The 27,815-nt window shown below is 39.0% G+C and overlaps 1 protein-coding gene across 2 annotated transcripts in view; it reads right to left on the bottom strand.

Annotated features, from left to right (window-relative positions):
* Window positions 1-27,734, bottom strand: part of Fng (Fringe glycosyltransferase) — a 185,126-nt gene extending 157,392 nt beyond the window's left edge. Inside the window, exons 1-4 of one of the 2 annotated variants that reach the window (XM_076311599.1) lie at window positions 26,716-27,734; window positions 25,712-25,948; window positions 17,524-17,572; window positions 8,688-8,790 (exon numbers count right to left, since the gene is read on the bottom strand). In XM_076311599.1, coding sequence (XP_076167714.1) covers window positions 8,688-8,790; window positions 17,524-17,572; window positions 25,712-25,948; window positions 26,716-26,820 — 494 coding nt within the window. In that variant the 5' untranslated portion in view covers window positions 26,821-27,734. Of the gene's footprint in view, window positions 1-8,687; window positions 8,791-17,523; window positions 17,573-25,711; window positions 25,949-26,026; window positions 26,271-26,715 lie in introns of those variants that run through there. The other variant, XM_076311600.1, reaches the window with a different exon arrangement.
* Between the last annotated feature and the right edge of the window lie 81 nt (window positions 27,735-27,815).

Below are 27,815 nucleotides of genomic sequence, written 5' to 3'. Positions count from 1 at the left end.
TTATCGCATCCGGGGACCAGTGCAATAAAATTGCAACAAGCCGAGATAAAAAGGAACACCATAATCGAGGTAGATCGTTAACGCTTCGCTCGACGTAGATCGACGTTTACTCGCGCCAGCGATAGCGATTGAGGAGCTATTCCGGTCCAGAGGGTTCGAAAGTACCTGATACCACTTGCTTGTGTAAGTGGCATTGCTACCACTACTTTTTTATCGCTCGTTAATTAAATTTGTAAAAGCACTTTACCACGTCACTTTACAATTTAGAGCCTTGAAAATGATTGCCGAAGACATTAGAGAGAAATCTGTAGAATCGACGGAACTACTAACGTTTGATGGTTTAGTATTATGGCTACAGTAGTGCCTCGCTTAATGATAATATGACACAAAAAGCTGATGTACGTACGGATGTTTTTTTTTCGCAAGTATATATTCTTGGAAACTTTTTCACGAGAGATTTTTAAGATTCCCTAATCAACGATTTCACTATTAAAAATTGAAAACACTTTTCTTGAAACGTATCTATACATAATTGCATCTAAACGACTGAATGGATTTCACAAGTTTCACATCCTTGCGACAAGGTCCGATTCAATTTCCAGGCAAAATGATCAATAAATAACTATACTCGACCATCTTGCGATTTTGGTTTTCCTAAAATATATTAATTATTCACAAAAATTTTAAAAAGTGTCTCGAGTAAATTTCACGTGACAAAAACCTAAACCTATAATATTCCTCTACCTTCAACAGATCCCCGTAAAGAATAAATTTTAAACAAAATCTTATTACACTCGAGTCGTCTTCAAAGTAATATTATTAAAAGGAAAGCTAGTAAATTTTTTAATTCTCAAAAAAAAAATAAAAATAAAAATAAAATTTTCAGACAGGTTCGTCATTTCGTCATCCACTCGGCCATCAAACAAGCGAAGCCTCGACTTAGCATTCGGACGGAGGAACACTTCTCGCTACCGGGGGCCCAGCTTTCAACGGAGTTTTCAAGAGACGGGGAAAGCAAACACGGAAAAAGTCGTTCTGGAATAACGGAAAGAAAACGCCGCCACCGGTTGGAACACCGTAATTGGTCCGCGACGACGACGAAAACGACGACGGCCCATTAAACCTGTTTTTCTAGGCGCCACTTTAGCAGAGATAATATTTTGACGGCGTGATCGGTGGCACCCTATATAAACATGAAATTTTCAACGGTCGGGCCGCGGCAATAACGTCTCGTTTGCAAACAACTGTGAAACTCCGTCACGGTGGTGCAGTTTGCTTTGTCGCTCAACGAGGACCTGGCTACTCCTCGCTTTGAAGAGCTCGAACGGAACCAAGTGGTACAGGTTGCGCTACACTGAATTAGGAAACACGAATTTTCGGGAATTTGTTGAGATACCGGCTTGGAATTTCTCCGAACGCGATTAATCGTCTCATTGGTTATCAAGTTACCGAAATATTTGCCCGGTTCTGCATCGAGTTACATCATGGGGGGGTACACACGGTACAACTTTTGGGAGCTCTTGAATTTTATATATTATTGTTTATAACAATATCTACAGTAACGTGTTATAATATTATTCCTAGAGAATTTTTGTTGTACCTCGTACAATTATAAAGTTGCAAAGAAAATTGAAAGTTTGAAATAGGCTTCTAGATCTTTATGACATTTTATTCAGTGTATATATTACAAAAAATTTTTTTAGTACTTTTAACCTATTTTTTTTTTCTACGTATATCTGATAGATTAAAATATAAGAAAAGGTTGTTTTATTTTTTCCATTATTCTTTTCTTAGATATTCATGACATTTTAGTAGATATTCTACAACTTTCCAACGAACTTTCGGGAACTTTCGAACTTTTGGGAGCTCTTGAATTTTATATATTATTGTTTACAACAATATCTACAGTAATGTCTTATAATATTATTCCTAGAGAATTTTTGTTGTATCTCGTACAATTATAAAGTTGTAAAGAAAATTGAAAGTTTGAAATAGGCTTCTAGATCTTTGTGACATTTTATTCAGTGTATATATTACAAAAACTTTTTTTAGTACTTTAACCTATTTTTTTTTCTACGTATATCTGATAGATTAAAATATAAGAAAAGGTTGTTTTATTTTTTCCATTATTCTTTTCTTAGGTATTTATGACATTTTAGTAGATATTCTACGACTTTTCAACGACGTTACATTGTTGCCCCAAGGCGCCAAAATACCTAGACACCGTCCTGATCCCAAACACCTGTGCACAGGGACGAAGGGGAAAGAAATACGGATCGAAAAGGTTGGGTAAACGAAGGCCTCCGAAAATTCTAACGGATGAAAAGCTCGAAGCAGATCAGGTACGCGTGAACTGACTCCAACGTGACTCGAAATTGACATACGCGCTTAATACCTTAACAATCACACGTTTCACGTAGGTCATAAACCACCAGTAATTTTCACGAGAATTGTTAACGCAATAAAAGCCTCGAAATTGTTCTCTTCATCGAAAATTTGTAAATTTAGACTTTCAAAATTATTGAAATATTATCAATACATGTGTACTTTTATTATTAAATGAAATTAAAAAAATAGAAATTTTCTCGAATTCGTACTAATTGAAAATTGTGATTAACACGAGTAAATTTGCATAGATGAACCAAAAACTATTTTCCACATGTTTGTTTGTCGATTGATGTTCATAGTCACACAAGAATACTAGAAATAATATAGTTAGATCAACTGTAACGTTGAAGCACCATAAATGTAGGTATCGTTATAAACAATAATATAAAAGATTCAAACTTAACCCCTAATTGGGTCAACAATGACTCAACAATGCCAACGAAGGGTTAAACAAACGCTTCCCAATCGAAAGAATATAATCACGTATACGTGATAACAGCCCGCAACCGCTGGCTATCGAAGTCACGTAGGCGTGAGAACGGCCGTCAAAGCGTTAAACTTCTCAAACGACAAAGAAACGAACCGAAAGTATCCAATCGTTTAAGTCTCTATTCGTCTAACGCTAATCGATTTTTAAAATTTGTATTAAAAAATCAGAACCGCTCTTTGCGATGATATATAAAAAAAACATCTAACAGTTCAACGAATATTGGCGAAAAAAAAAATTACGAATCACTGGGCTCTTAATTCTCATCGTTTCCCTCTCAAGTCGTACAATGAATCTCGCCGGACCAATCTAAAGTACACTCTTTAATTCCACTCGTAGCTCTTCGTTTACCCAAAGAAGAGATCAGAAGTTTAGACGTCGAGCGATTTATCTATTTACTAAACTCTGCTCGACCGTTGTCGGTCTCTCTGGAAAAAGCTTGTGTACAGTCGGAAGGAGGAGAAAAAAAAAAAAGAAAAAAAGAGACTCGAAGAATTCGAGCGAACCAACCGTGTATTCGACTCCATCGAACACGCGAGTTCACTGTTTCGAGGATACGCGAGCAGGGGCCTCCCCGGTCTGTGGCACACGTGCGTGCGCAGCAACGACACAAGTGGTTGAAAAATGATGGAAAAAATAAATTCCGCGTTGTGGAGTACCTAAGTCTCTCTCTGTCGCTCGCGTGACCGCGCGAGCAACGCTGTTAAACAAGGAGGATATCAAACCACTCGCCGAGGACCGCTTGAAAAGCAAACAATTAACAGAGATATGAATCTTCCTGTCGGCTGGAACACTCCAGTCGATGCAGAGAGAACCGTTTAATAACGCATGCCTGGTAACGGGCCCATCTCCTCGAACTTTCGAGAGGGGTCCTCTACCGGGGTTGTTTGAAAAAATTTGTGGTTTTTTTTTTAGATTTTCTTGAAGAATAGGGTTTGAAATATATGTGTGCGTGTGTATAAAAATATTCATTTAAATTTTCGTAATTAACGAATTTGGAGCAGTTTGAAGAAGTAATTGGTACCTGAGTACCTTGTAGCTTTTTATTATATCGAGTTTGAAGAATACAATTGTGAAAAATATATATATATATAGGAAAAATTCATTTGAATTTTTATAATTAACGAAATCTGAGCTGTTCGAAGAAGTAATTGGTACCTGAGTACCTTGTAGCTTTTTATTATACTGAGCTTGAAGAATACAATTGTGAAAAATATATATATATATATATATAAGAAAAATTCATTTGAATTTTTATAATTAACGAAATCTGAGCTGTTCGAAGAAGTAATTGGTACCTGAGTACCTTGTAGCTTTTTATTATACTGAGTTTGAGGAATACAAGTGTGAAAAATATACATAGGAAAATATTTATTTGAATTTTCATAATTAACGAATTCTGCGCGGTTCGAAGAAGTAATCGGTACCTGAGTACCTTGTAGCTTTTTATTATACTGAGCTTGAAGAATACAAGTGTGAAAAATGTATATATAGGAAAATATTCATTTGAATTTTCATAATTAACGAATTCTGAGCGGTTCGAAGAAGTAATTAGTACCTGAGTACCTTGTAGCTTTTTATTATACCGAATGTATTTGAAGAATACAAGTAAGAAAAAGAGGTACTGTAAAAATTTCTGCCTCTACTGCAGCGGTTTAAAAAAATAGATTTTTCTTGAAATTTCTTAAAAACTAAGGCTCGAAAAATATATATATGAAAAAATTCATTCAAATTGTTCTACTTAACGAATCAACAGCAAATTAAAGAAAGTATTGGTACCAGAATTCCAACATTTTAACTAACGTTAACCCAAATATATTTAGTCGATCAAACGTCTCGTCCTGGTAAACAAACTCGCAAAATACCTTACTCGTAATGTTACACGAACAATGTCGCGAAATATTTCGTCCATAGTCACAGAGTGGTCAAGAAATGTAAACTTTTGCAACGGTGGCTAAGCAACTGCATTCAGCATCCACGACACTGGAAACGTTATCGCAGTCCTCTCGTTTGCTTCTCGTCTCGCGATGCGGATTCAACGCTCAGTATACGATCCTAACGGGCGTGCGTCCCTCTTACCGGAAGATCGATGGTCTATCCGACTCGATATCGAGGGCATTATCGATGCACCGTCAGGTGGAAGACCGGTATCGCGGCCACCGTGTTCGAAAAGGATAAAAAGGAAACGGGATAAGTTCGACGTATCAGATAAACTTGTCCCGCGAGAAGAAGATTAAAGCTCGGTTCGTACCACGTGCACCGTTCGAGATTACCTAAACGAGCGACCTGTTGTCCGTCAGGTTTATCCTTTCCTGTTTACGTATACGGGATATCTTCGTTGCGTAACGCCATCTCGATTTTTCGAGCTATTTTCGATCCTTGCGGAAACGTTTAATCAATTTTCTAACGGCGAATAAATCGTACCTGAGAACGTTTCGAAAATACCCACTTAATGTTATCTTATTTTTAAATATATATTTTGTGATTCTATACGAAGGTGAATTTTACGTTAGAATTTTATAATAAACTTTATAGTATTTTCTATAATCGATAATATATATGACAAATTGAAATAAATTTAATACTTTAATTAAGTTTCATTTAATGTATATTAAAAAATTTTAAACACATATTTTATCATTCTATATGGAGGTGAATTTTACGTTAGAATTTTTTAATAAACTCTATACTATTTTTTAAAATCGATAATGTATGTACCAAATTTAAACAAATGTAATGTTTCGATGAAATTTAATTATAATTAAATAATTGCCCTAAAGTGATTTTTTTTAATGTTAAACAACTAGATACTTAACTATGTCATAGAAATTTTTTTATATTTATAAACGTGAGCTCAGAGATGAGGAATATTTAATTCGAATAAAAGTCAAAGAATAAAACCAACTTATTCAATGAACAAATTTTGTATCTGTTCAAAGTGAAGTATTTAATTTTACGATTCAAATTCCAATTTTTATTCAACGTGTAACGGAGAAAAATTGTTCAACTTCTATCGTTTACTTGATGCAAGTATATTTTAAATTAAAATAACGTTTGAAATAAAATTGTTTATTTATCTTTCAAAGATAAATAATAAATATTGTTAACATTTCCCTTTCCTCGTTCTCCATAAGAGAAGCTTTTCTGAAAATAAAAATTAAAAAAAAAAAACAAAAACGATCCAGAAAATTCGATCCAATCGAAAAAGTCGGTCCCCTGTACAAAACACACGAGATATGCAGATACATATAAGGTGAACAATGCAAAAAGTAAACGTACAAGCGATACGATGCCCGGAGTACTAACGACACGAACCATGTATAACGAGTGATCCTTTCAGAAACTTGACACTAATCGATTCGTTAAAAATGTCCAGCTGTAGCAACTTCTTGTTACTCAATTTGATAATAAGTAACCACTTATCACTCCGATTCAAGACCACGGTTCTGCCATCGAAGAGACAACAGCTGATTGATCCGCGCGATTAAACGCGATAAATCGCGCGGCTGAAAAAGGGGCCAACATCCACAAACCAACATGGAACAACGTCTCGGAGGAATTCGTCGGGCGTCTCTCACGGTGAATCGATATTCTCGGTGGAACGACCTCGATAAATTATTCCCCGAGAGCCCATTCAATGGGACTGCTCGCTGTTTAGCACCTAGGCGAACCGTGCACCGCATAAATTGCCATTTTTCACTTCCCTCCTCTCAGAAAATACAAAACATTCGAGATTCATCGCGATTCTCGTTACGTGCGCGCGGTACTCGTTAAAACGTCGCGCTCGTGCCTCGGTAAAACGCGCCGAATCATCCCCCCACCAGTATTTTGAAAATGAAAAATATTAAAATTTATATTCGACGATGTATCTACGCGAGTGTATTACCAACGAATCGGCGAGACTCTCCCGATTAAAACGAGTACCAACACGACCGTATTCGGGTTATTTTTTCTCATACGTACCGATCATTTTTGAAAATTTTGAAATTCCACGTAATTGAAGATTGTCCAAATATGGCCGTGTTGGTACTCATTTTCATCGGGAGAGTCTCCCCGATCTATTGACGACACTTTCGTGGAGATACAACGAGAAGTTACATATTTGTTATTACCGAGCGGGTTTATTTCTTTACGTCGACTAAATTATTTCTCACTTCGAAGAGATATTCTTTCAAACTATCTATTTAGAAGACTATTTCTGAAGTATACAAACTTTCGTATTATTTTGCTACAGAATTTTTAGCAACAATTTTTAGTCGGAGACAGGTAAAATTTGAATCGAGATTAAAGTTTCGAATAACGAAAATTTGAATTGTAGAATTAAATATTTCACAATGAACTGATACAAAATCCAATCGAATAGTCACGAGTAAATCGTTGTACGCTGTTTTTATTCGAATAAAGTTTTGTTTGTCTATGGTTTCGTTTAAAATTCTATTTTTGAGTGTAAAAAGTGAATCTGGTAAATGATAAATGTTACGGCAATTTTCTTCACGGAAAAACGTGATTGTCGAGCACTAAGTCTACGAAAGGAAATCGCAACGGTTCAACCTGTTGCATCGTCGGCGCGGGATTCAAAGTGTCGGAGCTAATTAACCGGGTAATTCTTAATTAACGACCGACCCGCGCCCAGAGAATGTTTTGCTCGGTCACTGGTACGCTGGAACTCGATCATTTCCGCGAATCTCTTCTCGTATTCGTGACAAGATTCCAACGTACCACGAACCCCAAAATGTTTAACTACGTAAGTGCTTAATAGATTGCAAACATCGTCGAGTATTCGACCAATACAACACTCGTGTCAACTGCAAACAAATTTACGATGTACGCAATCTTTAGATAATGGAGAAGTAATTTTAACAATTTAATATAATAATCTTGATTATTCTTAATTCAATTTTTATTATTTCCGAAAAAAAATCTCCCCAAAATCAGTAACGGATCTAAACCGTGGGCCTTTTCCTTTTTTGGTATTTTTAGAGCTATAAAAATGGTACTTAGGCAGTAAAAAATTGTATATAGGCACTTACTTGTACGAAGAAAAATTCCTAACGACAAAGATCAGTCAGAATATCAAACTGATCACAATATAATATTAATGTTAATAGATTTCATAAATTTGTAAATATTGTCGCTTCTTTCATTATTTTAAAAAACAATGTTGCGCCACTGTTAACCTCCTACGATGATTCTGTATAATTGTTCCACAATAAAAAAATACATAAGCAATAATCCAACATCGTAATATGAAATAAAAAATAAATAAATAGTAAATCGTGATAAATAAAAAGTACATAAGCAATAACCCATCATAAGTAACAAATAAATAGATGATAACTCGTAGTATGAAATAAAAAATAAATAAATAGTAAACCGCGATAAATAAAAAATCAGTAAATATTACACCATGATATATAAAAAATCAGTAAATATTACACCGTGATAAATAAAAGATAAGTAAATATTACACCGTGATAAATAAAAAAATAAGTAAACAGTAAACCGTAGTAAATAACAAATAAATAAATAACAATCTACAATAAGTAAAGAATACGTAAATAATAAATCGTAACAAATAAAAGAAATCAATTGAAATAAAATAAATCTTTCGTAAAATAATCTTGCAACGAAATAATCTTTCGATTGTTAAATATAATTAATCTCCACGAGGCCCGATGTTGCGCATCCTCTACCCTGGTTTGCGCGAGGCACGAATTTAGCGTTTACTCAAGCAGGGTTAATTACATCGGGTACGAGTGGTCGTGGCACGCAACGACACGCGGGAACCCGTAGAATGACAAATTATACTCACTTCCGGCCGCTGTCGAGGAACCTGTCGAACTCAACGGACATTTTGCAGCAGAGGGCCCGCCTGTTGTGAGAGGACGAGCACTTCGTGTTGATCATGTGGCCGTCTGGAAGCAAACAGAGAGAGAAGGGGGTCCATCAGTGGGAGGGTGGGCGTGCAATTAATTAAGAGGTTAATAATCATCCTACCGGGTCGTCGCTACAGAGAGGCTTTAATTAATTCGTCTCGATGGCTCTCGCTCCTTCAGGAGCCCCCGCCGATGTTTCGTGAGAGAAGCACACCGGCGATCATCGCGATACCGTGTGTACCTGTTTCGAAGCACTCCCACGATGCGCTGTTACTTGTTGCCGCAACGTTTCAATTACGCCCCCCAAACAATACCCGACAATTAACCGTTCGAACTGCCTGTAATTACACGGTTGCTTATAGTAATCCTTTCGGTGGACCGTGGAGAAATATGAAACCTCCCGGACAAGTTTTTGCACCTTCTCGCGACTCGAGCTTGAGACAAGAAAGCGACAGAACTCGTACCGTGGCAAACTCTCCCGGTACGTTCGATTCTAGAATACTTTTTGTTGTTACAATTACTGGTCGACGTGGTTAGATGTTACAAAGCAAAGAGGATCGAAGTTTTGCACAGGAATAGACGAAGTGGAATTATTGCACACGGTGTTTTAGAAAAAAGAGTTCGTACAAGTTTACTAGGGATGATGAAAGGGACGAAGGAAACGATTTGGTTTTAGGTTAAAATTGATCTTGGACTAATGAAGGATCGGAATGGTCTGATTTAGAGAAGCAGGTAATGCGTAGAATCATTTCTTCACCGAATAGGGTAACCTCTCGGTTTCAAGGCGAAAATTGGGTACGTACGCTGCCTTGAATGGAGGGTCGGTAGAGAAGTTATATTTGAAGATGGTGGAACTCAAACGAGCCACTCAAGGGAGACAATAAATGGGATGAAACGTCGAGGACGAGTGAGATGAAACAACGATGAGCTAATGCCTGAAACTTCGAAGCGACCAACCTTAATTTTGCGAGTTTTATATATTATAAACATTTATCCGAATGGAGTCGTGTTTCGTTGATAAAATTATCACGAAGAGGCAAAAAAAAAAAAAAATAAACAGTAAGAATAACTTTGCTCTACAAATCCAAGGATACAATCCTGCCTTGAAACCGAGGTTAACTGTACTGAAACTAACACGCGGTCAAGATTTTCAACTACTTTTGAAATGTGACTTCTTATTGAAATATACTTGATTGTAATAAAATGTGGTTGAGCGATAGATCTGTGTCTATAATAAAAATAACTGTAATTTTAACCGTAAATGATGTACCAAAATAAGAAAAATAATCATCAGAACGAAGGAGAAAAACGAAGAAACTATTAAACGTATAAAATAAGAAAAATAAACATTAGGACGAAGGAGGAAGGGCCTGATGACTCGAATGCGAACGCGCTGGATAGAGACGATATGTATTCCTAAAACACCAAAACACCAAAAACACTATTTCGCAAAACACTAAATCGCCAAACGCGTCAGAAACACTAAATCGCCAAAGGCGCCAAAATACTAAAATACTAGAATACTCAAATGCTAAAGTATTCAAACACTCAAATATTGAAATTATTCGAATAATCAAATATTCGAATAGTCAAATTATTAAATTATTCAAACGAATCAATCCTAGCTATACAAGCGAAGCTCAATATTTTTATTCAACGTTTGGGCCCATTTGCCCGAGTGCTACCACGACAATAATTATTCGTTGTAAAATTAAATTATGCATTCGAATAGAATAGTTGTAGTCCTAATTTGGAGCGATGGTATTATCGACGTAACGAACATCGATTTGACAGGTAACGGAACTCAGTTGGAGAAGAATATCGGCTTATCTTCCTACAGCAGTATTTGGGTGGACAAACGAAGGGTGGATTATTCAAGGCAGGTAGAAACGGTCGAGGTGGAGGTGAAAACCGGTGCAGAGCGCGTGGTGAGGTCAAATGTCGGACGGTGCCCGAGGGCTCGCGTGCTCATCCCTCCTCCTTCGTCCTTCCGTAGCATTATCCTCCCTCTTGGCATGCGTCCAGTGGACGCCGTACACCCACGCTGCCGCTTCGCGGCTAACTGATGCGTCAGACGTGTTACGAGGGAAGCATGGAATAATATCCATTCGAACGGTCATTGACGATCTCGACGGGCCCTTCTAACGGGGATCGTCGAAAAATGGGCCCGTTCGCGGTACAATACACGGTAAGGTGACAGAATATACGACTGTGTATCTCGGTATGAAAATTTGGAATGGTCGATTCTCAGTGGAGGGGTGGTGGGAGAAAAGAAGAATTCTTTGGAGCGAAAATTTGGGGTGGTCGATTCTCAGTGGAGGGGTGGAGGGGTGGGGGGAGGAAAGAAGGATTTCTTGGTGTGAGAATTTGGAATGGTCGATTCTCAGTGGAGGGGTGGAGGGATAAAAGGATTTTTTGGCGCGAAAATTTGGGGTGGTCGATTATCAGTGGAGGGGTGGAGAGGTGGGGGGAGGAAAGAAGGATTTCTTGGTGTGAGAATTTGGAATGGTCGATTCTCAGTGGAAGGGTGGAGGGAGAAAAGAAGGATTTTTTGGCGCGAAAATTTGGAGTGGTCTATTCTCAGTGGAGGGGTGGAGAGGCAGGGGGAGGAAAGAAGGATTTCTTGGTGTGAGAATTTGGAATGGTCGATTCTCAGTGGAGGGGTGGAAGGAGAAAAGAAGGATTTCTTGGCGCGAAAATTTGGGGTGGTCGATTCTCAGTGGAGGGGTGGAGAGGTGGGGGGAGGAAAGAAGGATTTCTTGGTGTGAGAATTTGGAATGGTAGATTCTCAGTGAAGGAGTGGGGAGAGAAAGGGGGATTTGTGGTATAATCGACTATATTTTCTGGCGCGAAAATTTAAAATGGTCAACTCTCACTGAAGGGGTGGGGAGAGAAAAACAAATTTGTGATGTAATTGACCGTATATTGCAATAGAAAAATTTGGAATGGTAGTTTTTCAGTGGAGGGGTGGGGAACAAAAAAGAAGTTTGTTTTATAATTGACAGTATTTTTTGGCGCGAAAATTTAAAATGGTCAATTCTCAGTGAAGGGGTGGGGAGAGAAACAGAAGATTTTTCGATGTGCAAATTTGATATGGTCGATTCCCAGTGGAGGAGATTCTCAAAGAATTTAACTCCCCTGGTATTTTCACCGCGAGAACCTGATAAATTTAATAACAGCAATTTTATAACGACAAGGTAGGAAACAAAACTTTTATTTTTCTGTTAACTCATTAGTAACCCGAGACACCATCGGTCGCGTGTCGCAGATAACGCTGAGGCTCCGAGCCAGTAGTTCCAAGAAATGGTGGGGATAACTTCGCGACACAACGAGAGAGGGGGGAAGAGAGAGAGAAATTACTGTACATGCGGAAAAAATCCGAAACGTTTTCAATAATATTAAAATGTCGTTTCAATGTTACCCGAACTAATTTCTTCTGCGACAACAATTTTCCAAATTTTTAACTCGTTTAAGCCTTTCGAGTCGACCGTCAGATTTGTCTATTTTAGCACCAATTTCTTCAGAAAAACATTCTTTATTCTTTGTATCAAAAACAGAGAAAGAAAAGCAGAGTAAAGAAATGAAAAACGTAACGTTGAATCTTACCATATTTCGAAATATTTCGCACACTTACAGACCACTCGAAATAATAATTATTTTTTGAATAAAATTCTCTATATTATTTTCCACCAAGTATTTTCATTTTATCGAACAAAGATAAATATTTAATTATTTTACACGATACAAAAATATTATGTTATGCAATAACTATGCATTTGTGCATAATATTCTATTATGCAAAAATTTTCGATTAATAATAATTTAATGGATACCAATGAAAAGTATTTCATTTTTCCCAACAACGAGTGACAAAATCTTACCAATCGGTACCGAGAAGGTTGAAAGTATAAATTTCTGTTATGAAAACGATCCGAGCGGAGTCGACTCGAAAAAGCGATTTCGCTGTTCCTAGCAAATACGAAGTCCGCGCGCGTCTCGGCGCTCCTTGGTCGACCAGTCGGTCTCTCCGCCCCCTCGTCGTTTGCATCCGTGCCCGAGGGTGGTGTTAGTATGCGCGCGATGCCAGGAGCACGCTCGACGATATTATTGCCGAGCAGAATCCGCCGTTGCCGTCTATCGGCGCGGCGTGCCATCGGCTTGCATGCCTTTCGAAACCGCGAGACGGATGAGACCATGAATATAACAACACACCCGGTATAACGACTCGTTCCAACATGTTTCTTCACGAATACGAATCATCGAGCGGGTAATCGATGCATTAGTCCAACGTAGAAACGGAATTGTACCGAGAGCTACAGTCGTCGCGAATGTTTCGACCGTTCAAGGTCACCGACCATCTCCACAACATAATCAGTACCACCATTAATGATCACAAGATCTGCTATTCCTATTGTTAAAATATAATTATATTATAGTTTAATATAGAGGTTAGAAACGGAATTGTACCGAGAGCTACAGTCGTCGCGAATGTTTCGACCGTTCAAGGTCACCGACCATCTCCACAACATAATCAGTACCACCATTAATGATCACAAGATCTGCTATTCCTATTGTTAAAATATAATTATATTATAGTTTAATATAGAGGTTAGAAACGGAATTGTACCGAGAGCTACAGTCGTCGCGAATGTTTCGACCGTTCAAGGTCACCGACCATCTCCACAATATAATCAATACCACCATTAATGATCACAAGATCTGCTATTCCTATTGTTAAAATATAATTATATTATAGTTTAATACAATTATAATTTAATATTATTTAGTTCGATATGACAGTTTAGTATAAACTATAATTAGGATTTGATACCATTATAGTTTAATTTGATGTTACAGTTTAGTACAATTAACTCTTGGCTGGTACGATGATATTTAGGTCACGTAATGATATCGTGGGGTCACTTATGACCCATTACTGTTTTGGATGGACATTGACGAGTATCGTTACCTTAAGCGATATTAATAGTTATATAGGATATGCATAAAAAGGAATCAATGGATTTTTCAGGAAATACTGATTAATAATGCACAAAAAGGAGGACTGTGGCATTACCTAGCAAACAATTACCGAAACAATTACGGCTTAGAAAATTTTCCAATGTTGGTAACTCTAGTGTACGTTAAATATTACGTTAATTATGTTAATAATTATTAACATAATTATACGTTACGTTATAATTAATTTAACCTTATAATTGTATTAATTATAATTAATTATTATACGTTATATACTTCAAGAATCTACATTTTCCAGGAAACCACACTTCACGCGTATAGTTCTTTTAAACACGTTAAAACAAATTGGATATTTCGACAAGTACGATTACATTTGTTTTTTTTTTTTTTTTACACAACGTGAAAGTAACCAACGCTAAGTTAATATTTAAAATTTAAATTAGAATATCATCATTCCAGGAACATTGAAGAACAGTTACGAAACTTTACCCGAGACAAAAATTCAAATTCTATTCAACCTGCTACCCCGTGCAGCTGTGAACCACGTGAAAAAATGAATCCGTTGCTTCGATCCGACGCGTGAGCTTGAAAGCGGGGTATTGCCGAGTTCGATCTGCCGAACGCCAGAGGGAGCGTCCACGCTTTCGATTCGATGGAAAAATGGCGCCACGGTACAGATCGAAAATCTTTCAGAGTGATCGTGACAAACGTGCCCCGCGACTTTAACGACAAGCAACGATCGTATCGAGCGGAACGACGCTTCTACGCGGCTCCAATTACGCCCGTGGAGCGATTAATCGCGCGGCTTCGGTCTCGGGATAACGTCGGCTCGGGGTTTCAAAGTTACGGTCGAAGCACGGCCATTAAAACATTCCTCGAGTAATTCACTGGGTATAGGTCTGGGTTAGGTTGCGCAAGACGAGCATGTTTCGGTGACCATTAAACGGGAATCACGTATGACGGGCAACGAGTACGACCGCGGTGACGACGAAACTTTTCCAACGATCGACGAGCGACTCCGCTCCGTTAGAGGAGCTGCACGCACGCGCTCGTTTCGTCGACAATTATCGCATAAACGAGGGCAACCATTAAGCCCCGCCGACGTAATTATCCGTGTCTCGTATTACAACAGAAATATACGCTCCTCTCTCGCGTTTCTTTTTTAATAGAGCCATTTGGAGCTAGAACGTTTACCTGGAGCTAACCGAATGATCTTTGCCCGTGCTGCGAGCGGTGTTCAACCGACGACATCCAGCGGAGAACTGTACCACGTGGACGTGGTACAGGGTGTCTAGAATTTTATTTAAGATCTTTGGCGTGACGTGACAATTTTTAGCGAACGTAAGTTAAATCTAGGAAAGTTAAATTACGATGATTAATAATTTATAAGTATTGTATGTTTGTGAATTGTTTATGGTGGGTCGAGTACAGTTAAGGTGTACTGTAGGTATAAATTGTTTAAGTTAAATACAGGAAAGTTGAGTTATGACAATTAAGTTATTGAATGTTTGTAAATTATTTATGGATCGTGTGAAGTTAAGGTGTACTACATCTATAAATTGTTTAAGTTAAATCCAGCAAAGTTGAGTTACGATTATTAAGTTATTGTATATTTGTGAATTGTTTATGGTGGATCGAGTGAAGCTAAGGTTTACTATAGGTATAAATTGTTTAAGTTAAATCTAGCAAAGTTGAGTTATAATATAACTCAAAATTGTTCAAGTTGGATCGAGTGAAATTAAGTGATGATTATTAAATTATACTACATTTATAAATTATTTAATTTGAATCAAATGAGGTTGAGTTGTGACATATCTATGAATTATTTAAGTTGAATCAAGTAAAGTTAAATAAATTAAAGTTGAATCAAGTAAAGTTAAATAAATGATCTAAGTTGAATCAAGTAAAGTTAAATAAATTAAAGTTGAATCAAGTAAAGTTAAATAAATTAAAGTTGAATCAAGTAAAGTTAAATAAATTAAAGTTGAATCAAGTAAAGTTAAATAAATTAAAGTTGAATCAAGTAAAGTTAAGTTATTTAAGTTGAATCGAGTAAAGTTAAATAAATTATCTAAGTTGAATCGAGTAAAGTTAAATAAATTATCTAAGTTGAATCGAGTAAAGTTAAATAAATTATTTAAGTTGAATCAATTGAAATTAAGTTACGATTACTAAGTTGTACTATAAATTGTTCAAGTTAAGTAATACTATACTCATAAGTTAAATAATTTATAAACTTAGCATAATTTAACTTCACTTGATTCAACTTGGCACAAAACGATGAAATAATTCTGCTGAGTGCAAGACTTAGATCTGTCAGCAAGATTAGAAAATGTCACGGAAAACGAGAGAGAAAAAAGAATAGTGCCTCGCATAATGTTCGACAACCGTGACTGCTAATTATCAATAAGCGAAACACGGGTAGAGAAACCATTCGAAACGACTCAAACGAATCGTTTCGCGGAAGAGTACCCGCAGTGCCTCGTTTAATGTTCGAGGAAGAGAATTTTTCATTTGGAACGACTGATCGATCCCGTAAAGTACAAAAATATAATTGTAAACACTACCTCGTTAAAAGATAGAAGTCACAGTTAGCACAAGTCCAACGTATTCCAGATTTTCGAAAGCGTTTTTCTCGAAAACGAAGCTTCTTACGGGAAAATTTTATTCCACATTTTCGATCGATCTTCTCGCGATGAATCGCCCTTGGTATCCACCACTATCGAGACACCCCGTATACAGAATCTACAGAGCTAGAAACACTTCCAAAGATCGTTCTCGCGAAGATCTTAACGAACGATGGCGTTTTCGGGCTCGAGGCCTTAACGACTTCCTTAATTAACGAACCGAACTGCTGACTCGTCAACGCATAAGCGACGATCGTGAGTCTCTCACCAGCTAAACGTTCTCACTATTAGAAAAATTATGCGCGATCTGTGCATGCGAATTAGAGAGCTCCTCTGTAACAGTACGACTCGTGGGACCTAACGTATCGACCTATTCGCAGCTTGTTAGTAAAAAGAGAAAGAAAAAAAAAGGTAGGAATAAATGTAAATAATTTCGTTCCGTGTTTTTGGAACACGAATATTATTGTTACTCGAGTTTGCCTCTTTTGAACATTAAACCCTTGACGTCAAGCTCCGTGCAAGAGACACTTGTAACTGACTGCTCTCATTGTCTACGCGAGCTGGTATGAACAGCGACATTGTAACAAGAATTGTGTACACTTTGCTAACTCGAGAAATAACAGGGGCAAATTTTTGGAATCTTTTCATCTAATTGTACCGTTAGTCTTATCTTCGAGCAATAACTATTATAAATTGTGAACCGAAAATAGAAAAGCATACAGAGAAGAAAAAAAATAAATAAAAAGAACAAATATACAGATTTGTACCGCGCCCAGAAAGAATGTAAATATTAATTTCCACATGTGAGAGTTACTCGTGTTTAACTTGGAATTTAATTAACCGATAGTCGATTAATTCACGTGTGTTCGCTGGAAGATGCATCGACCAATTAAAATTTTATCTACGTTCCGAATGTAAATAATTGTACAAAATTGAATAACAATCCATGCGGAAAATGAACGTGTACAATTACGGGTAACATTCTCTACAAGAATCATTGTGATAAAATTTTAATTAACATTTATCGAGTACTAATGTCTCTCGAATTCTCACCAGGATCGTAAATTAAATTTTCATCGCTCGTTGCCATCGTCAAGGGATTAATTTACGAAAGTGTGATAAAATAAGGTCTCAAGGTTGTACTTGAAACGTTGAACAAGGTACTCACTCGTTTGATTCTGGAAGTAAGGATCGTCCCGATCGGTGAAGAACCAGGTCTGAAAACAAAAACAAAAGCCAGTGGTGATGATCCGGTCATATAGCTTATTAGATATCTGTTGTTCGCCTCGACGTAGAGGCAAGGGTACAATAATCGGAGTGTCGGTCACGTACAGGCCCCATTGTTTACCACGAACGATTCTAGCAACGACACACGACGCATACCGATCATAAATTTCGATTTCTTCCCGACGCTCGAAGCGGATCGCTCCATCTACGTCCACCAGGACCGATAAATCTTCGCACGGCGTAACCTTTTTTGGCTCGCGAAAGTTTCACCTTCGTTCAGCGCTGAGAAAATCAAGTTATACTTTCCTCGTGCTTCGTACGAACACCAATTTTCCGTCTATTCGTCTCAATTAATCACACGCACGATACTTGCTACACTCGATGAACGGAATTCGATACGCGACGCTCGGTATTCGGTACTTTGGATACGGGATATGGTACTCCGTTAACGATACTCGGTACTTTGCATACGGGACATGGTACTCCGTATTTGGTACTCGGTATTTTGCATATGGAATATGGTACTCTGTACTTGGTATTCGGTATTTTGCATATGGAATATGGTACTCTGTACTTGGTACTCTGTACTTGGTACTCTGTACTTGGTACTCTATACTTGGTACTCTGTACTTGGTACTCTGTACTTGGTACTCTGTACTTTTCAAGCAGAACATGGTACTCTGTATTTGGTATTCAGTACTTTTCATACGGAACATGGTACTCCATACATGATATTCGATACTTTTTACACGGGACATGGTACTCCGTATTTGGTACTCGGTATTTAGCATACGAAATACGATACTCTGTACTTGATACTTGGTATTTTGCGTATAGAACCTGATACTCTGTACTTAGTATTTAGTACTTTGTATACGGAACATGATACCCTGTACTCGGTACTCGATATTTCAAATACGGAACAAGGTACTCTGTACTTAGTACTCAGTACTTTTCAAACGGAACATGGTATTCTGTATTTAATATTCGGTATTTTGCATACGAAACATAGTACTCTGTATTTGGTATCCGGTACTTTGTATTTTAGTATTTTGTATATAGAACATGATAATCCACACTTGAAATTCAATTGAATTTGTACCCGATACATTGTATTCCCTACTTGGTATCCGACACTCAATACTGCGTATTTGACATTCAAACTTCGGTATTCGGTATTCAGTATCTGGTATTCAGTATTTGGAATTTGGTATTTGGTATTCAATATTTGATATTCAGTATTTGGTATTCAGTATCTGGTATTCAATATTTGGTATTTGGTATTTGGTATTCAGTATTTGGTATTCAATATTTGATATTCAGTATTTGGTATTCAGTATCTGGTATTCAATATTTGGTATTCTACATTCTACATTGTATACTCTATATTCTGCATTGTGTATTCTATATTCCATATACACGTTATATATTCGATATTCAGTATGCAAGCCAAAAGCAGTTTTCAGTTTTCAATAAGTGAACGAATATTTATATTTCTTTTCAATTCTTTGCGAAAGTTACCTCCACTAAAAAAATTCCCTATAATATAATACATTATACGTAAATAAATACATAAACACATTGAAATGATATTTTTGCTCAGAATTATTTTTTTAACCAAGGTACTACGCAAAGCAGGGGGGGGAGAATGTTTAAATTTTGACAAACGATAAGTGTCTAAGAACGGCTCTGTCCGCTATTAAAAATAAAGAATTTAGCGTCGATTAACTCCAAACCGGTAACGAAACACTGATTCGCACGATCGCAACGATGGATGTAATTCAGTAGTTTGAAAGGAAACATAAAAAAAAAATCCATCGACGTGCACCTTCCGTGTTACGAATTCACTACGGTTACCCCGGTTGACGCTCTCGTTCGTACGAGTGCACAACTAGCATCGTTACGATCGGTGCGGTGCACGTGTTAAAGCGGTCGCCTATTTTTAGTTCCCAAGTTCCCTTCAGGAAGTGAACGGCCGCAAGAACGGCGGAAAGAGGGGAAACGGTGGCGCACCAGACGTCGGAAGCATTGTCTCGAGGATTTTCACGCGGCGAGATGCGCTTTCGTCTCCACGAAACAGTGGGAAACGTGGATCTCGACCACTTGTACGGAGGAAGAAGCATATGCGGCATTCGAGTCATCGATGATTACGCGTTGCATTCACGGAAACAAAAAGTGGATTGTTCGAGGCTGCTCGAAACACAACCAACGACCAAAGGCGGTCCTAGCCACCGTGACGTACGTCCTAACCTCGTGTACTCTTTCACAAATACGTAATAATTGAATTGATTCAATTACGTTTAATCTTGTTGAAAAGTAACGATTCCCATGTTTCACATTGGCTTGTTCGGAAAGTCATTTCGTTTTCTTTTTTTGGTGAAAATGAAACACGATTTTTTTAGAGTGTATAAACATTTTAGTAAATTATACATTCTCCATTTTGGAGAACAAAATCAGTATTTTAATAAACGTTAGATTCTTCTAAACAATGAGAGAGTTTGTAATATTGACAATATTAATCTTCCTTTCACTTTTTTTATTCTTCGACAAATATTTAAATTAATTCGCTTACTTGCGCTTAAATTTTGGTGAAAAATTACGACCAAGTGTAATCCATTATCTGCTACTCGCGACAATATTTTAACGAACGTTAGATTGTTTTAAATAATACCCACATGTGTAATATAAATTAATAAATTGCTAACAAAAATCCTTTCGTTCGCTGTCCAATATGCAAACTTCAATGAAATAATTTTCAAATTCATCGTTCGCAATTAATACTGATAACCAGTAGCCAATATTTGTTCGTTCAACAATTTTTAAATTCCAAAAAAGGAACAATTGGAATGACAAACCGAGCGAAAGGAAAATATTGACAGCGCGCTATAAAGCCCTGCTACATGGCACCCTGAGGAAGGGTTGCATGAGCTGTTAACTCGTACAAAACTCAGTCGTATCTCGTGCGTTAATGGAAAGCGGAAAAATAATCGGTATCAATTTTCGCGAGCGGTGAATATCGTTTACGCTGGCAACGCGCGATTATTTTGAAATCGTCTCGACGATAGTCCAGCGACGGTGGCTCGATTTCACCTAACGTCGACTATTGTCACGACGAAACGGATGTCCGGTGGGAATTAAATGGTCGACGAAGGAAAAAGAATCAAAGTACCGGGCGCGAAGAAGAGAAAAAGAGGTGAGACGAACGCGAGCCCCCGTCAGCGTTCCCAGAACGAACACGAATATCCGGCAAACAAGAGACACTGCGCGCGAACGACGAGAGACGAGGAGGGACGAGAACGAACGAGCGGGGACGAGAAGGGACGAGTGGCGCGATGACGTCAGTGGCACCGGGCGGTGTCGCGTTACATCGACATAATTACATTAATCCACGCACGTACGACGCAGCTAAAAGAGACGTCGTCGTCGTCGTAGTCGTCGAGCTAATCTTCCGGGGGACCCTCTTTGCCTAGAATCGTGCAAACGTTTCAACTCGAGAGCGGTTTCCGTGGGTGACGGACGAAAAACGACACGAATTAAGTCGATCGCGTGTTGCGTTAAATTGGGTGAAACCGAGCCGATTCGGCTGAATAAAGGTTATAGTTTACTGTCGTCGCGTAACGCGAGCGTTGCGAAATTCTAGCTCGTTACCCCCCCGGATACAGCGCGGAGCGGTAAACCCTCGGTCTCGAAACCAAAAAGTGGGGTCTGCCTTGAATGCGAAATAGGTCGAGAAACTGTTCTCGGTACTCGAAGAGAGACCAGTGAATGGAAGGGGGATGATGAGCGATAGAGATAAAGCAATGTGTGACCTGAAATTTTTGTTTTGAGGGGAAAAATACGGTCTGCCTTGGATTTAAGGTCGGTTGAGAAATTGTTCTCGGTTCTTGAAGAGAAGAGAGAATGAAAATAATGATGGTGATGATGATGATAATAACAATAATAGTAATAATAACAGTAATTGCATTATTAATGGGTAAAGAACAGCCTTAGCGTACAATACTGTTACAATTTGTTATTTAAAACCTCGTCGATAGTAACATATAAATGAGACTTTGTTTGAATTTCGCAAAAGGATAAAAAATCTAGAGAATCGTTGTATTTATTAATTTATAACGAAGATTGAAGGAGTGATAGAGATAGAGCAACAATGCGTGGCCCAAAAACTTCAAAGCGACGCACACGTATCGGTGTGGCGAGCACTAATGCGATATAAAATTTCATGTATTTTTCATTGTATCTTTAATGAAATTATCGTTGATGGATAAACGAGATTTTTCTCAATTTGAAGGCTCGCGTACTCGTGAAATTCAGAAAGGTCGCATTTTAGTTACGATTGAAACTAATCCGAATAGTATCATGTTTGGACTCGTTTTCATCGGACAGACCTCGACAATTCATTGAAAATATTTGATTGTTCGGAAAGTCATTTCCTTTTTCCAAACTGGAGAATATATAATTTAATAAAATGTTTATAAACTCCAAAAAAAAATCGTGTTTCATTTTCACGAAAAAAAACGAAATGACTTTCCAAACAACCTAACAGTATGGTGAAAATATAATTGAAAAAAAAAGTATAAAAATAAACAAAGCCTTAAATCCGAGGACAGAATTCCGCCTCGAAACCGAGAATTGCTTAAAGTGTGTTCCATGCTTTATGAAAACATTACTTTTGATTATTTTCCCAACTCGAGATCTGCACAATATAATATATTTACAAAAATCTACAAAAAAAACACCATCGAGGATGGATTACGAAGCAAACGAGTCCCGGGGCGAAACACTCGATAACCAACCAGGCGCCTTGAATCCGAGGAATGTCGAGCAAGCAAAATATGATTCATCGAGAGACACGAGGATAATTTACCCGGTCTAATGAACGGGTATTTCCCGTAAATTTAACCCCACCGAGTACCAAAATTACAATATCGGACAAGTAAAAAAATTTACTTTGTAAAATCGTCTCTCTCCCTCTCCCCCCTCCCTCCCATTCTCTCTCGAGAAAATTCGCGTCCCGCTGTATCGAATTACTTCGCAGACACTTCAAATTCATTGAACGATCGAAAACCGGACGTCCAATCAATTTCAAGGCCGATTGGTCGGCAATACCAAAAGGAAAAATATACCATCCCCGGATTGGACGGTGTATACTTTCGTCGTGTAAAATTACACCGATGCGACCTGATCAGCGCTTTCAGATAAATAAACGACGTAATTGAGCAATTATCCGGCAACGGTTCGGAGGCAGAAACGACTTTCGTAAATTGAAGGGTTGCAATACGGAGAGCGAGTCACTGAAACTAATGACAACCGTTCCACGGCAGCGATCGATCGCCTTCCAGAGAGGTTTTTTCTTACAAACGAATCGTCGGGGATCATCCGACGTTGGGGCACGGAACGAGCCAATCGACGAGGATGACTGTCCAATAGCGAGTCGCGACGATTCAACGCGGTTGCAAACCACGATTCGAACAATTTGTCCGAACCAAAGAGCTCCCGGATTCAAGCTTTATCGGCGATCTTTTAAAAGTTGCGTCGACCACCGAACGAGTCGATTTGCATTCTCAAAGAGCCTCCAACGCAATGGAAACAAAAATTCCGACGCCTCCAGCCGATAGTTCCCTAACCTGGCTCGAGACTTCGTTCTCTTACCCGTGGTAAATCATGTTTGGTAAATTGGCTCGTGTCGAGCAACCGAGTCAGATACCGAAATGTTTCCCCTCCGACGCAACGCGAAGAATTTACGACATCAGAAATGGGAAACGGAAAAATTAATACAGCTCCGTCCGGTTTAACTCTTTGGGGCACAGTTATTAATCGTGTAAGATGATAAAAATTAACTAAAACCAAAAAATAGATTGCTTGGATATTTAATTGTGAGAAAATATTAATCTCACTGTACAACTTTTATAGAAACGAAATAATTAATACACCTTTGTTTAGTCTAACTCTGAGGCACGGTTGCCAAACGTGTGAATTCATAAAATATAACTAAAATTAAAAAATAGATTGCTTAGATATTTAATTATGAGATAGAATATTAACAGTTTCACTATACAACTTGAACGGAGTTATTTTAATATTTCACGGTGGGTTGAAAAATATCCTGCCGTGTATATCAGGGTATTGAAAAGGTGGGACATATTTTAAGCCACTATACCCCAAAGATAACTCGGTGAAACGAAGGGTAGACGCGACGTGGTGTTTCGTTGCGGGAACACCGAAAAGCGAACAAACGTAAGGATCCCCCTAGCCTGAAACACTGTGCGCTTAATCACCGTCTGTTCCGCAAATTATACGCGATTAAAGCGTCGAATTCGAGTCAGAGACTTCGGTAGTATCGTGCCACGCGATTCACCGGTCCAGGTACGAGGGTTTCGAAGAACAAAAATGCCCGATTCGTCTCGAGGATAGTTGTGTAGGTGGATCGAGTCGGTTTAACTTAGAGGTCGTCGGGGTCGAAGGTGAACCGTGAGATTTTCCCATGCCTACTTTGTTGCACGAAATCGCTGAGAAGAAAAGTGGAATACGTAATAAGAGAGTAGACAAAAATTCGTTGCACGCGTAATTATCGCCTTAACAGAATAAACAAGTTAATTCTCTCGATTCGTCGAATAAAATACGACTACGACCCACTGTGTTTCAAAGAAGACCGGCAACAGCGTTGATCAGTGCGCGTAGAAGATTATCAGGAGCTGTGAATTTTTAAGGCGCAATTTGTACGACCTCTACCGTAATTTCGATGAACGCACAATTCTCGAGAATCTCCCGATACCGAAGAAGAGGTTAGGCGCTGTTTCTAGGCTACCGTTCCAGGAAATGTCGCTCGGCACGCGGGGTGGACAGAGGAGAAAATCTACAATGCGTGCAATTAGTCGCGGCGAGATAATATCGCGAAAGTTCGCGCTTCCTAGCACAGATGCTTGACCAGAACCGCGATGTTACGTCCGTTTTTTCAATGAAGGTGATACCAAGGGAGAAATTAACCTATACAAACGCGACCAGATGAAGGTATCGAGATAGTACACACGCGGATCAAATTCCAAGTTCAACAGACAAAGTACTGTTTCGTCCCGAATGTAACCAGCACCGACGTTAATAGAGAATACGGATGAGAGAGACAACGAGAAAGAAGAAACGGTAAAACAGAAATAGAGTGAATCCCGTTCCCACGACGGGAGCTCATCAAGCTTCTCGCGATTTAAAACTGCACGTATGTGCTCGACCGAACGGTAACAAATCGCACACAAGTCGCGTCTTATTCCCTACAGATGTCCGGACAAGTCCTGCGATTAGATTCCATTCGAAGGTGGGCCGTGTGTTACGCTCGCGGAATTATATAGAAAATTCTCTCGTCACTGAACGCAATTATCGATTTCAAAAACACTTGGTTTTATTTGTCCATAAGACATACTTGTCTCTACAAATAAAAATTAAAAGTAATTTATTCGTCGCGACTAAACGCGAAATCAAAAGAATTTTCCGAGTGGACGCAACACTCTCTAGTTTCGATCGAGAATTGAGGTTATTCACTGCACGTAGCCACGCGTCGATGAATGCTAACTAAATTTTTATCGATACATAAATATATGCAGAACCGCAATTCGTTTACCTCACTATGCGGAAAATGTTGTTACGCTCCTAGTAGTGGAACTTTAAACGTCACATTTTGTTCAACTCCTCTAGAGAACTATACATTTTCTGGTTATTTTGCGGCATTACTAATACGAATTCAAAAGTACCGATCACTCGACGTACCAATTATTCTTAATGGCAGCAGTAAAGGGTTAGGTAGAAGATTGCCATCCCATCGAAAACTACAGCAAATACGTTGCAAGAAACCTCTTCTTCTTTAATATTGTATATTAGTATATTAAACGTTTAACTCACCGATCGATCCAAACTAGAGAAATACGATATTCTACCAGGATAATTCTAATAACAACAGAATCGTAACGTTCGTTGCACGATAATGCGAATCTTAAAATTTGAAAGATGTATCGCTCATCCGCAACGGGGCGCTCTTTTAATAGATGTGTCGGTAAAAACGGGTCATTTTGTAATTCTAATCAGGCTAGGATACCGACATTAGCATGGATAATCTGCATAGCACGGACAGAATCATCACGTACCTGTTCCTTGGCGAATTGAAACCACGTGCTGATGATCGCCGGCAAACGAGAATGATGGTAGTGCTTGGTGGTTTTCACGCTAATGAACACGTCGTCGAGACTCGTCGAAGATGGTGCCATTGTCGCTGTGGCAATCGCGGGTGTCACAGACGATTCCTCGTTGATCAGCTTTCTTGCAGCTGGCATTTCCACCAGCACACTTCTGCTGTTCACATCGACCGTTATCTCGTCGACCCACTAAAAAAAAGAAAACGAGAAATTCCAAATTTACTCCCACCGTGTTATATCGTTTATAAGCAAACAAAGTTGTAAAACCTATTTCCGTAACGCCCGGTGATTGTAATGCGAAAAGGTGATATACCCTTCGCGACACTCTCTCGAGACACGCTTTGTAAACATGGCGCGCACGGTAATTCGATCGGTGGTACACGATGACGAAACGATTCTTGGAAAAGAAACGCGCACGTGCACGCATCGCGAATGTTTACCCGAGTACCGTGCTTCGAGAATGAAAACAAACTCGACCGGGGAGACTGGACGCTCTCGATTTGTCGTTCGATTAACATAACTGGCTATCGGCGGGTAACACTTCCAGAGAAATTAATTCGCGCGTTTCACCGGAGTGACAAGTGCGATCCCGCTTTACCGCCAAGGTCAATTAGGCGGCGCTTACTACGCGACTCAATTCGCAGCATGAGATTCGAAAATGTTTCGTAACAAGGACGATTGAAATATCGAATATTAATATTTCGAAATTTTCGTGACTCCCAAATGCAAAATATAATAGAAATTGCGAGACAATTGGAATATACTCGATCCTGATAAAAATTCTCCAACGTTATCGGAGCTAATAAATTGTCCGAATATACTCGTCTTTACTAAATAGTCAAGTAACCGATTTATCCGAACATTGTTACAGCTAATCGGTACGACAAGAATTTGCTCGGACCGTTGATTTGTTCGCAACCATTGCGACTTGATATCGAAAAAATTGTAACACCCACCTGTCGCGGCGCAACAGCTTGATAGAGAAGAATTGTAGCATAAGCGGTGGCGAGAACAAGTGCCAGCGCCTGGAGGCCTCGTCTAGTTGGTAGGCCACGGGGCATTTTGGCGCCACCGGTGCCGCCGGCGTATCCCGCGCCAACCACCGTTCTACGATCCTATGGCCCACCGCTGCCAAATTTCACCGACCGTCCTTCTTCGAGGCCCTCGCGCTTCTCTCGCGCGCCAACGATTAACGCCGACCACCCCACATCGTTCCCCTCCTTTTGCCGCGCGAAAAATAATCCAGGCATAACACAGATCACCAGATCACTTTCCCTTTTCGCTTCCGTTGCACCCCCGACAAAGCATTGATTATTAAAACAATCGAAAGTGAACTCTTTGATCTCGATAGTCCTTCAAACCGATTGTCTTCGTTGGTCGAATATGTCGAGTCTGCGCATCACACCGGCTCAATGTAAATCACCCTCGGATTCGCGATAACGTACGATCACAAACGAGGATCGTCCTTCGCGTGTACTTTATTACCACTTTGTAAACAATTAATCGCAACGGTGGTGCACAAAATTTCTACGAACGATGTACTGTAAAAAACTGTCAATGACACCGACAGTGTCATTGTTCCGTTGCGCGCCACCGATTCATTGACAATCTTTCGAGATCGATCGAGATCTGGAAAATCGAAACGTTGGTTCCCGAAATGAGCCGGTTTTGGTTAAAACGTTCTCTGCTGTCGGAAGAATGTTCGCTCCGTGTTCGTCGCGAAAAATAGATTTCAGTCTATTCGAATTTCCCCGATGCTGTCAACGATTTAAACGAATCGCCGTACGTATCGTTTTAAACCACCGGTGTACGGAAAAAGGTGATCATAAGTGCAGAATGTTAAACAGCCTATCGGGAAGCCGAATGTTTGATTTGACAATCGAACGATTGTCACACTTGAACGAGTACGTAAAACGAAGGTACACAACGAACTACGAGACGAAACGCACGCGAGAACCTAACCACTGCTGCCCGGCGCGCGACGAGCCATCGACTGAACACATGGCCAGTCGCCGTGACTACGTTGTAAACATCGCCATAGCAGCCACTTCGCTGG

This window comes from Ptiloglossa arizonensis, chromosome 5 (assembly GCF_051014685.1).
Source record: "Ptiloglossa arizonensis isolate GNS036 chromosome 5, iyPtiAriz1_principal, whole genome shotgun sequence".
NCBI lineage: Eukaryota > Metazoa > Arthropoda > Insecta > Hymenoptera > Colletidae > Ptiloglossa > Ptiloglossa arizonensis.
Note: the sequence above shows the minus strand (reverse complement) of the source record. Positions and strands in the feature narration are given on the sequence as shown.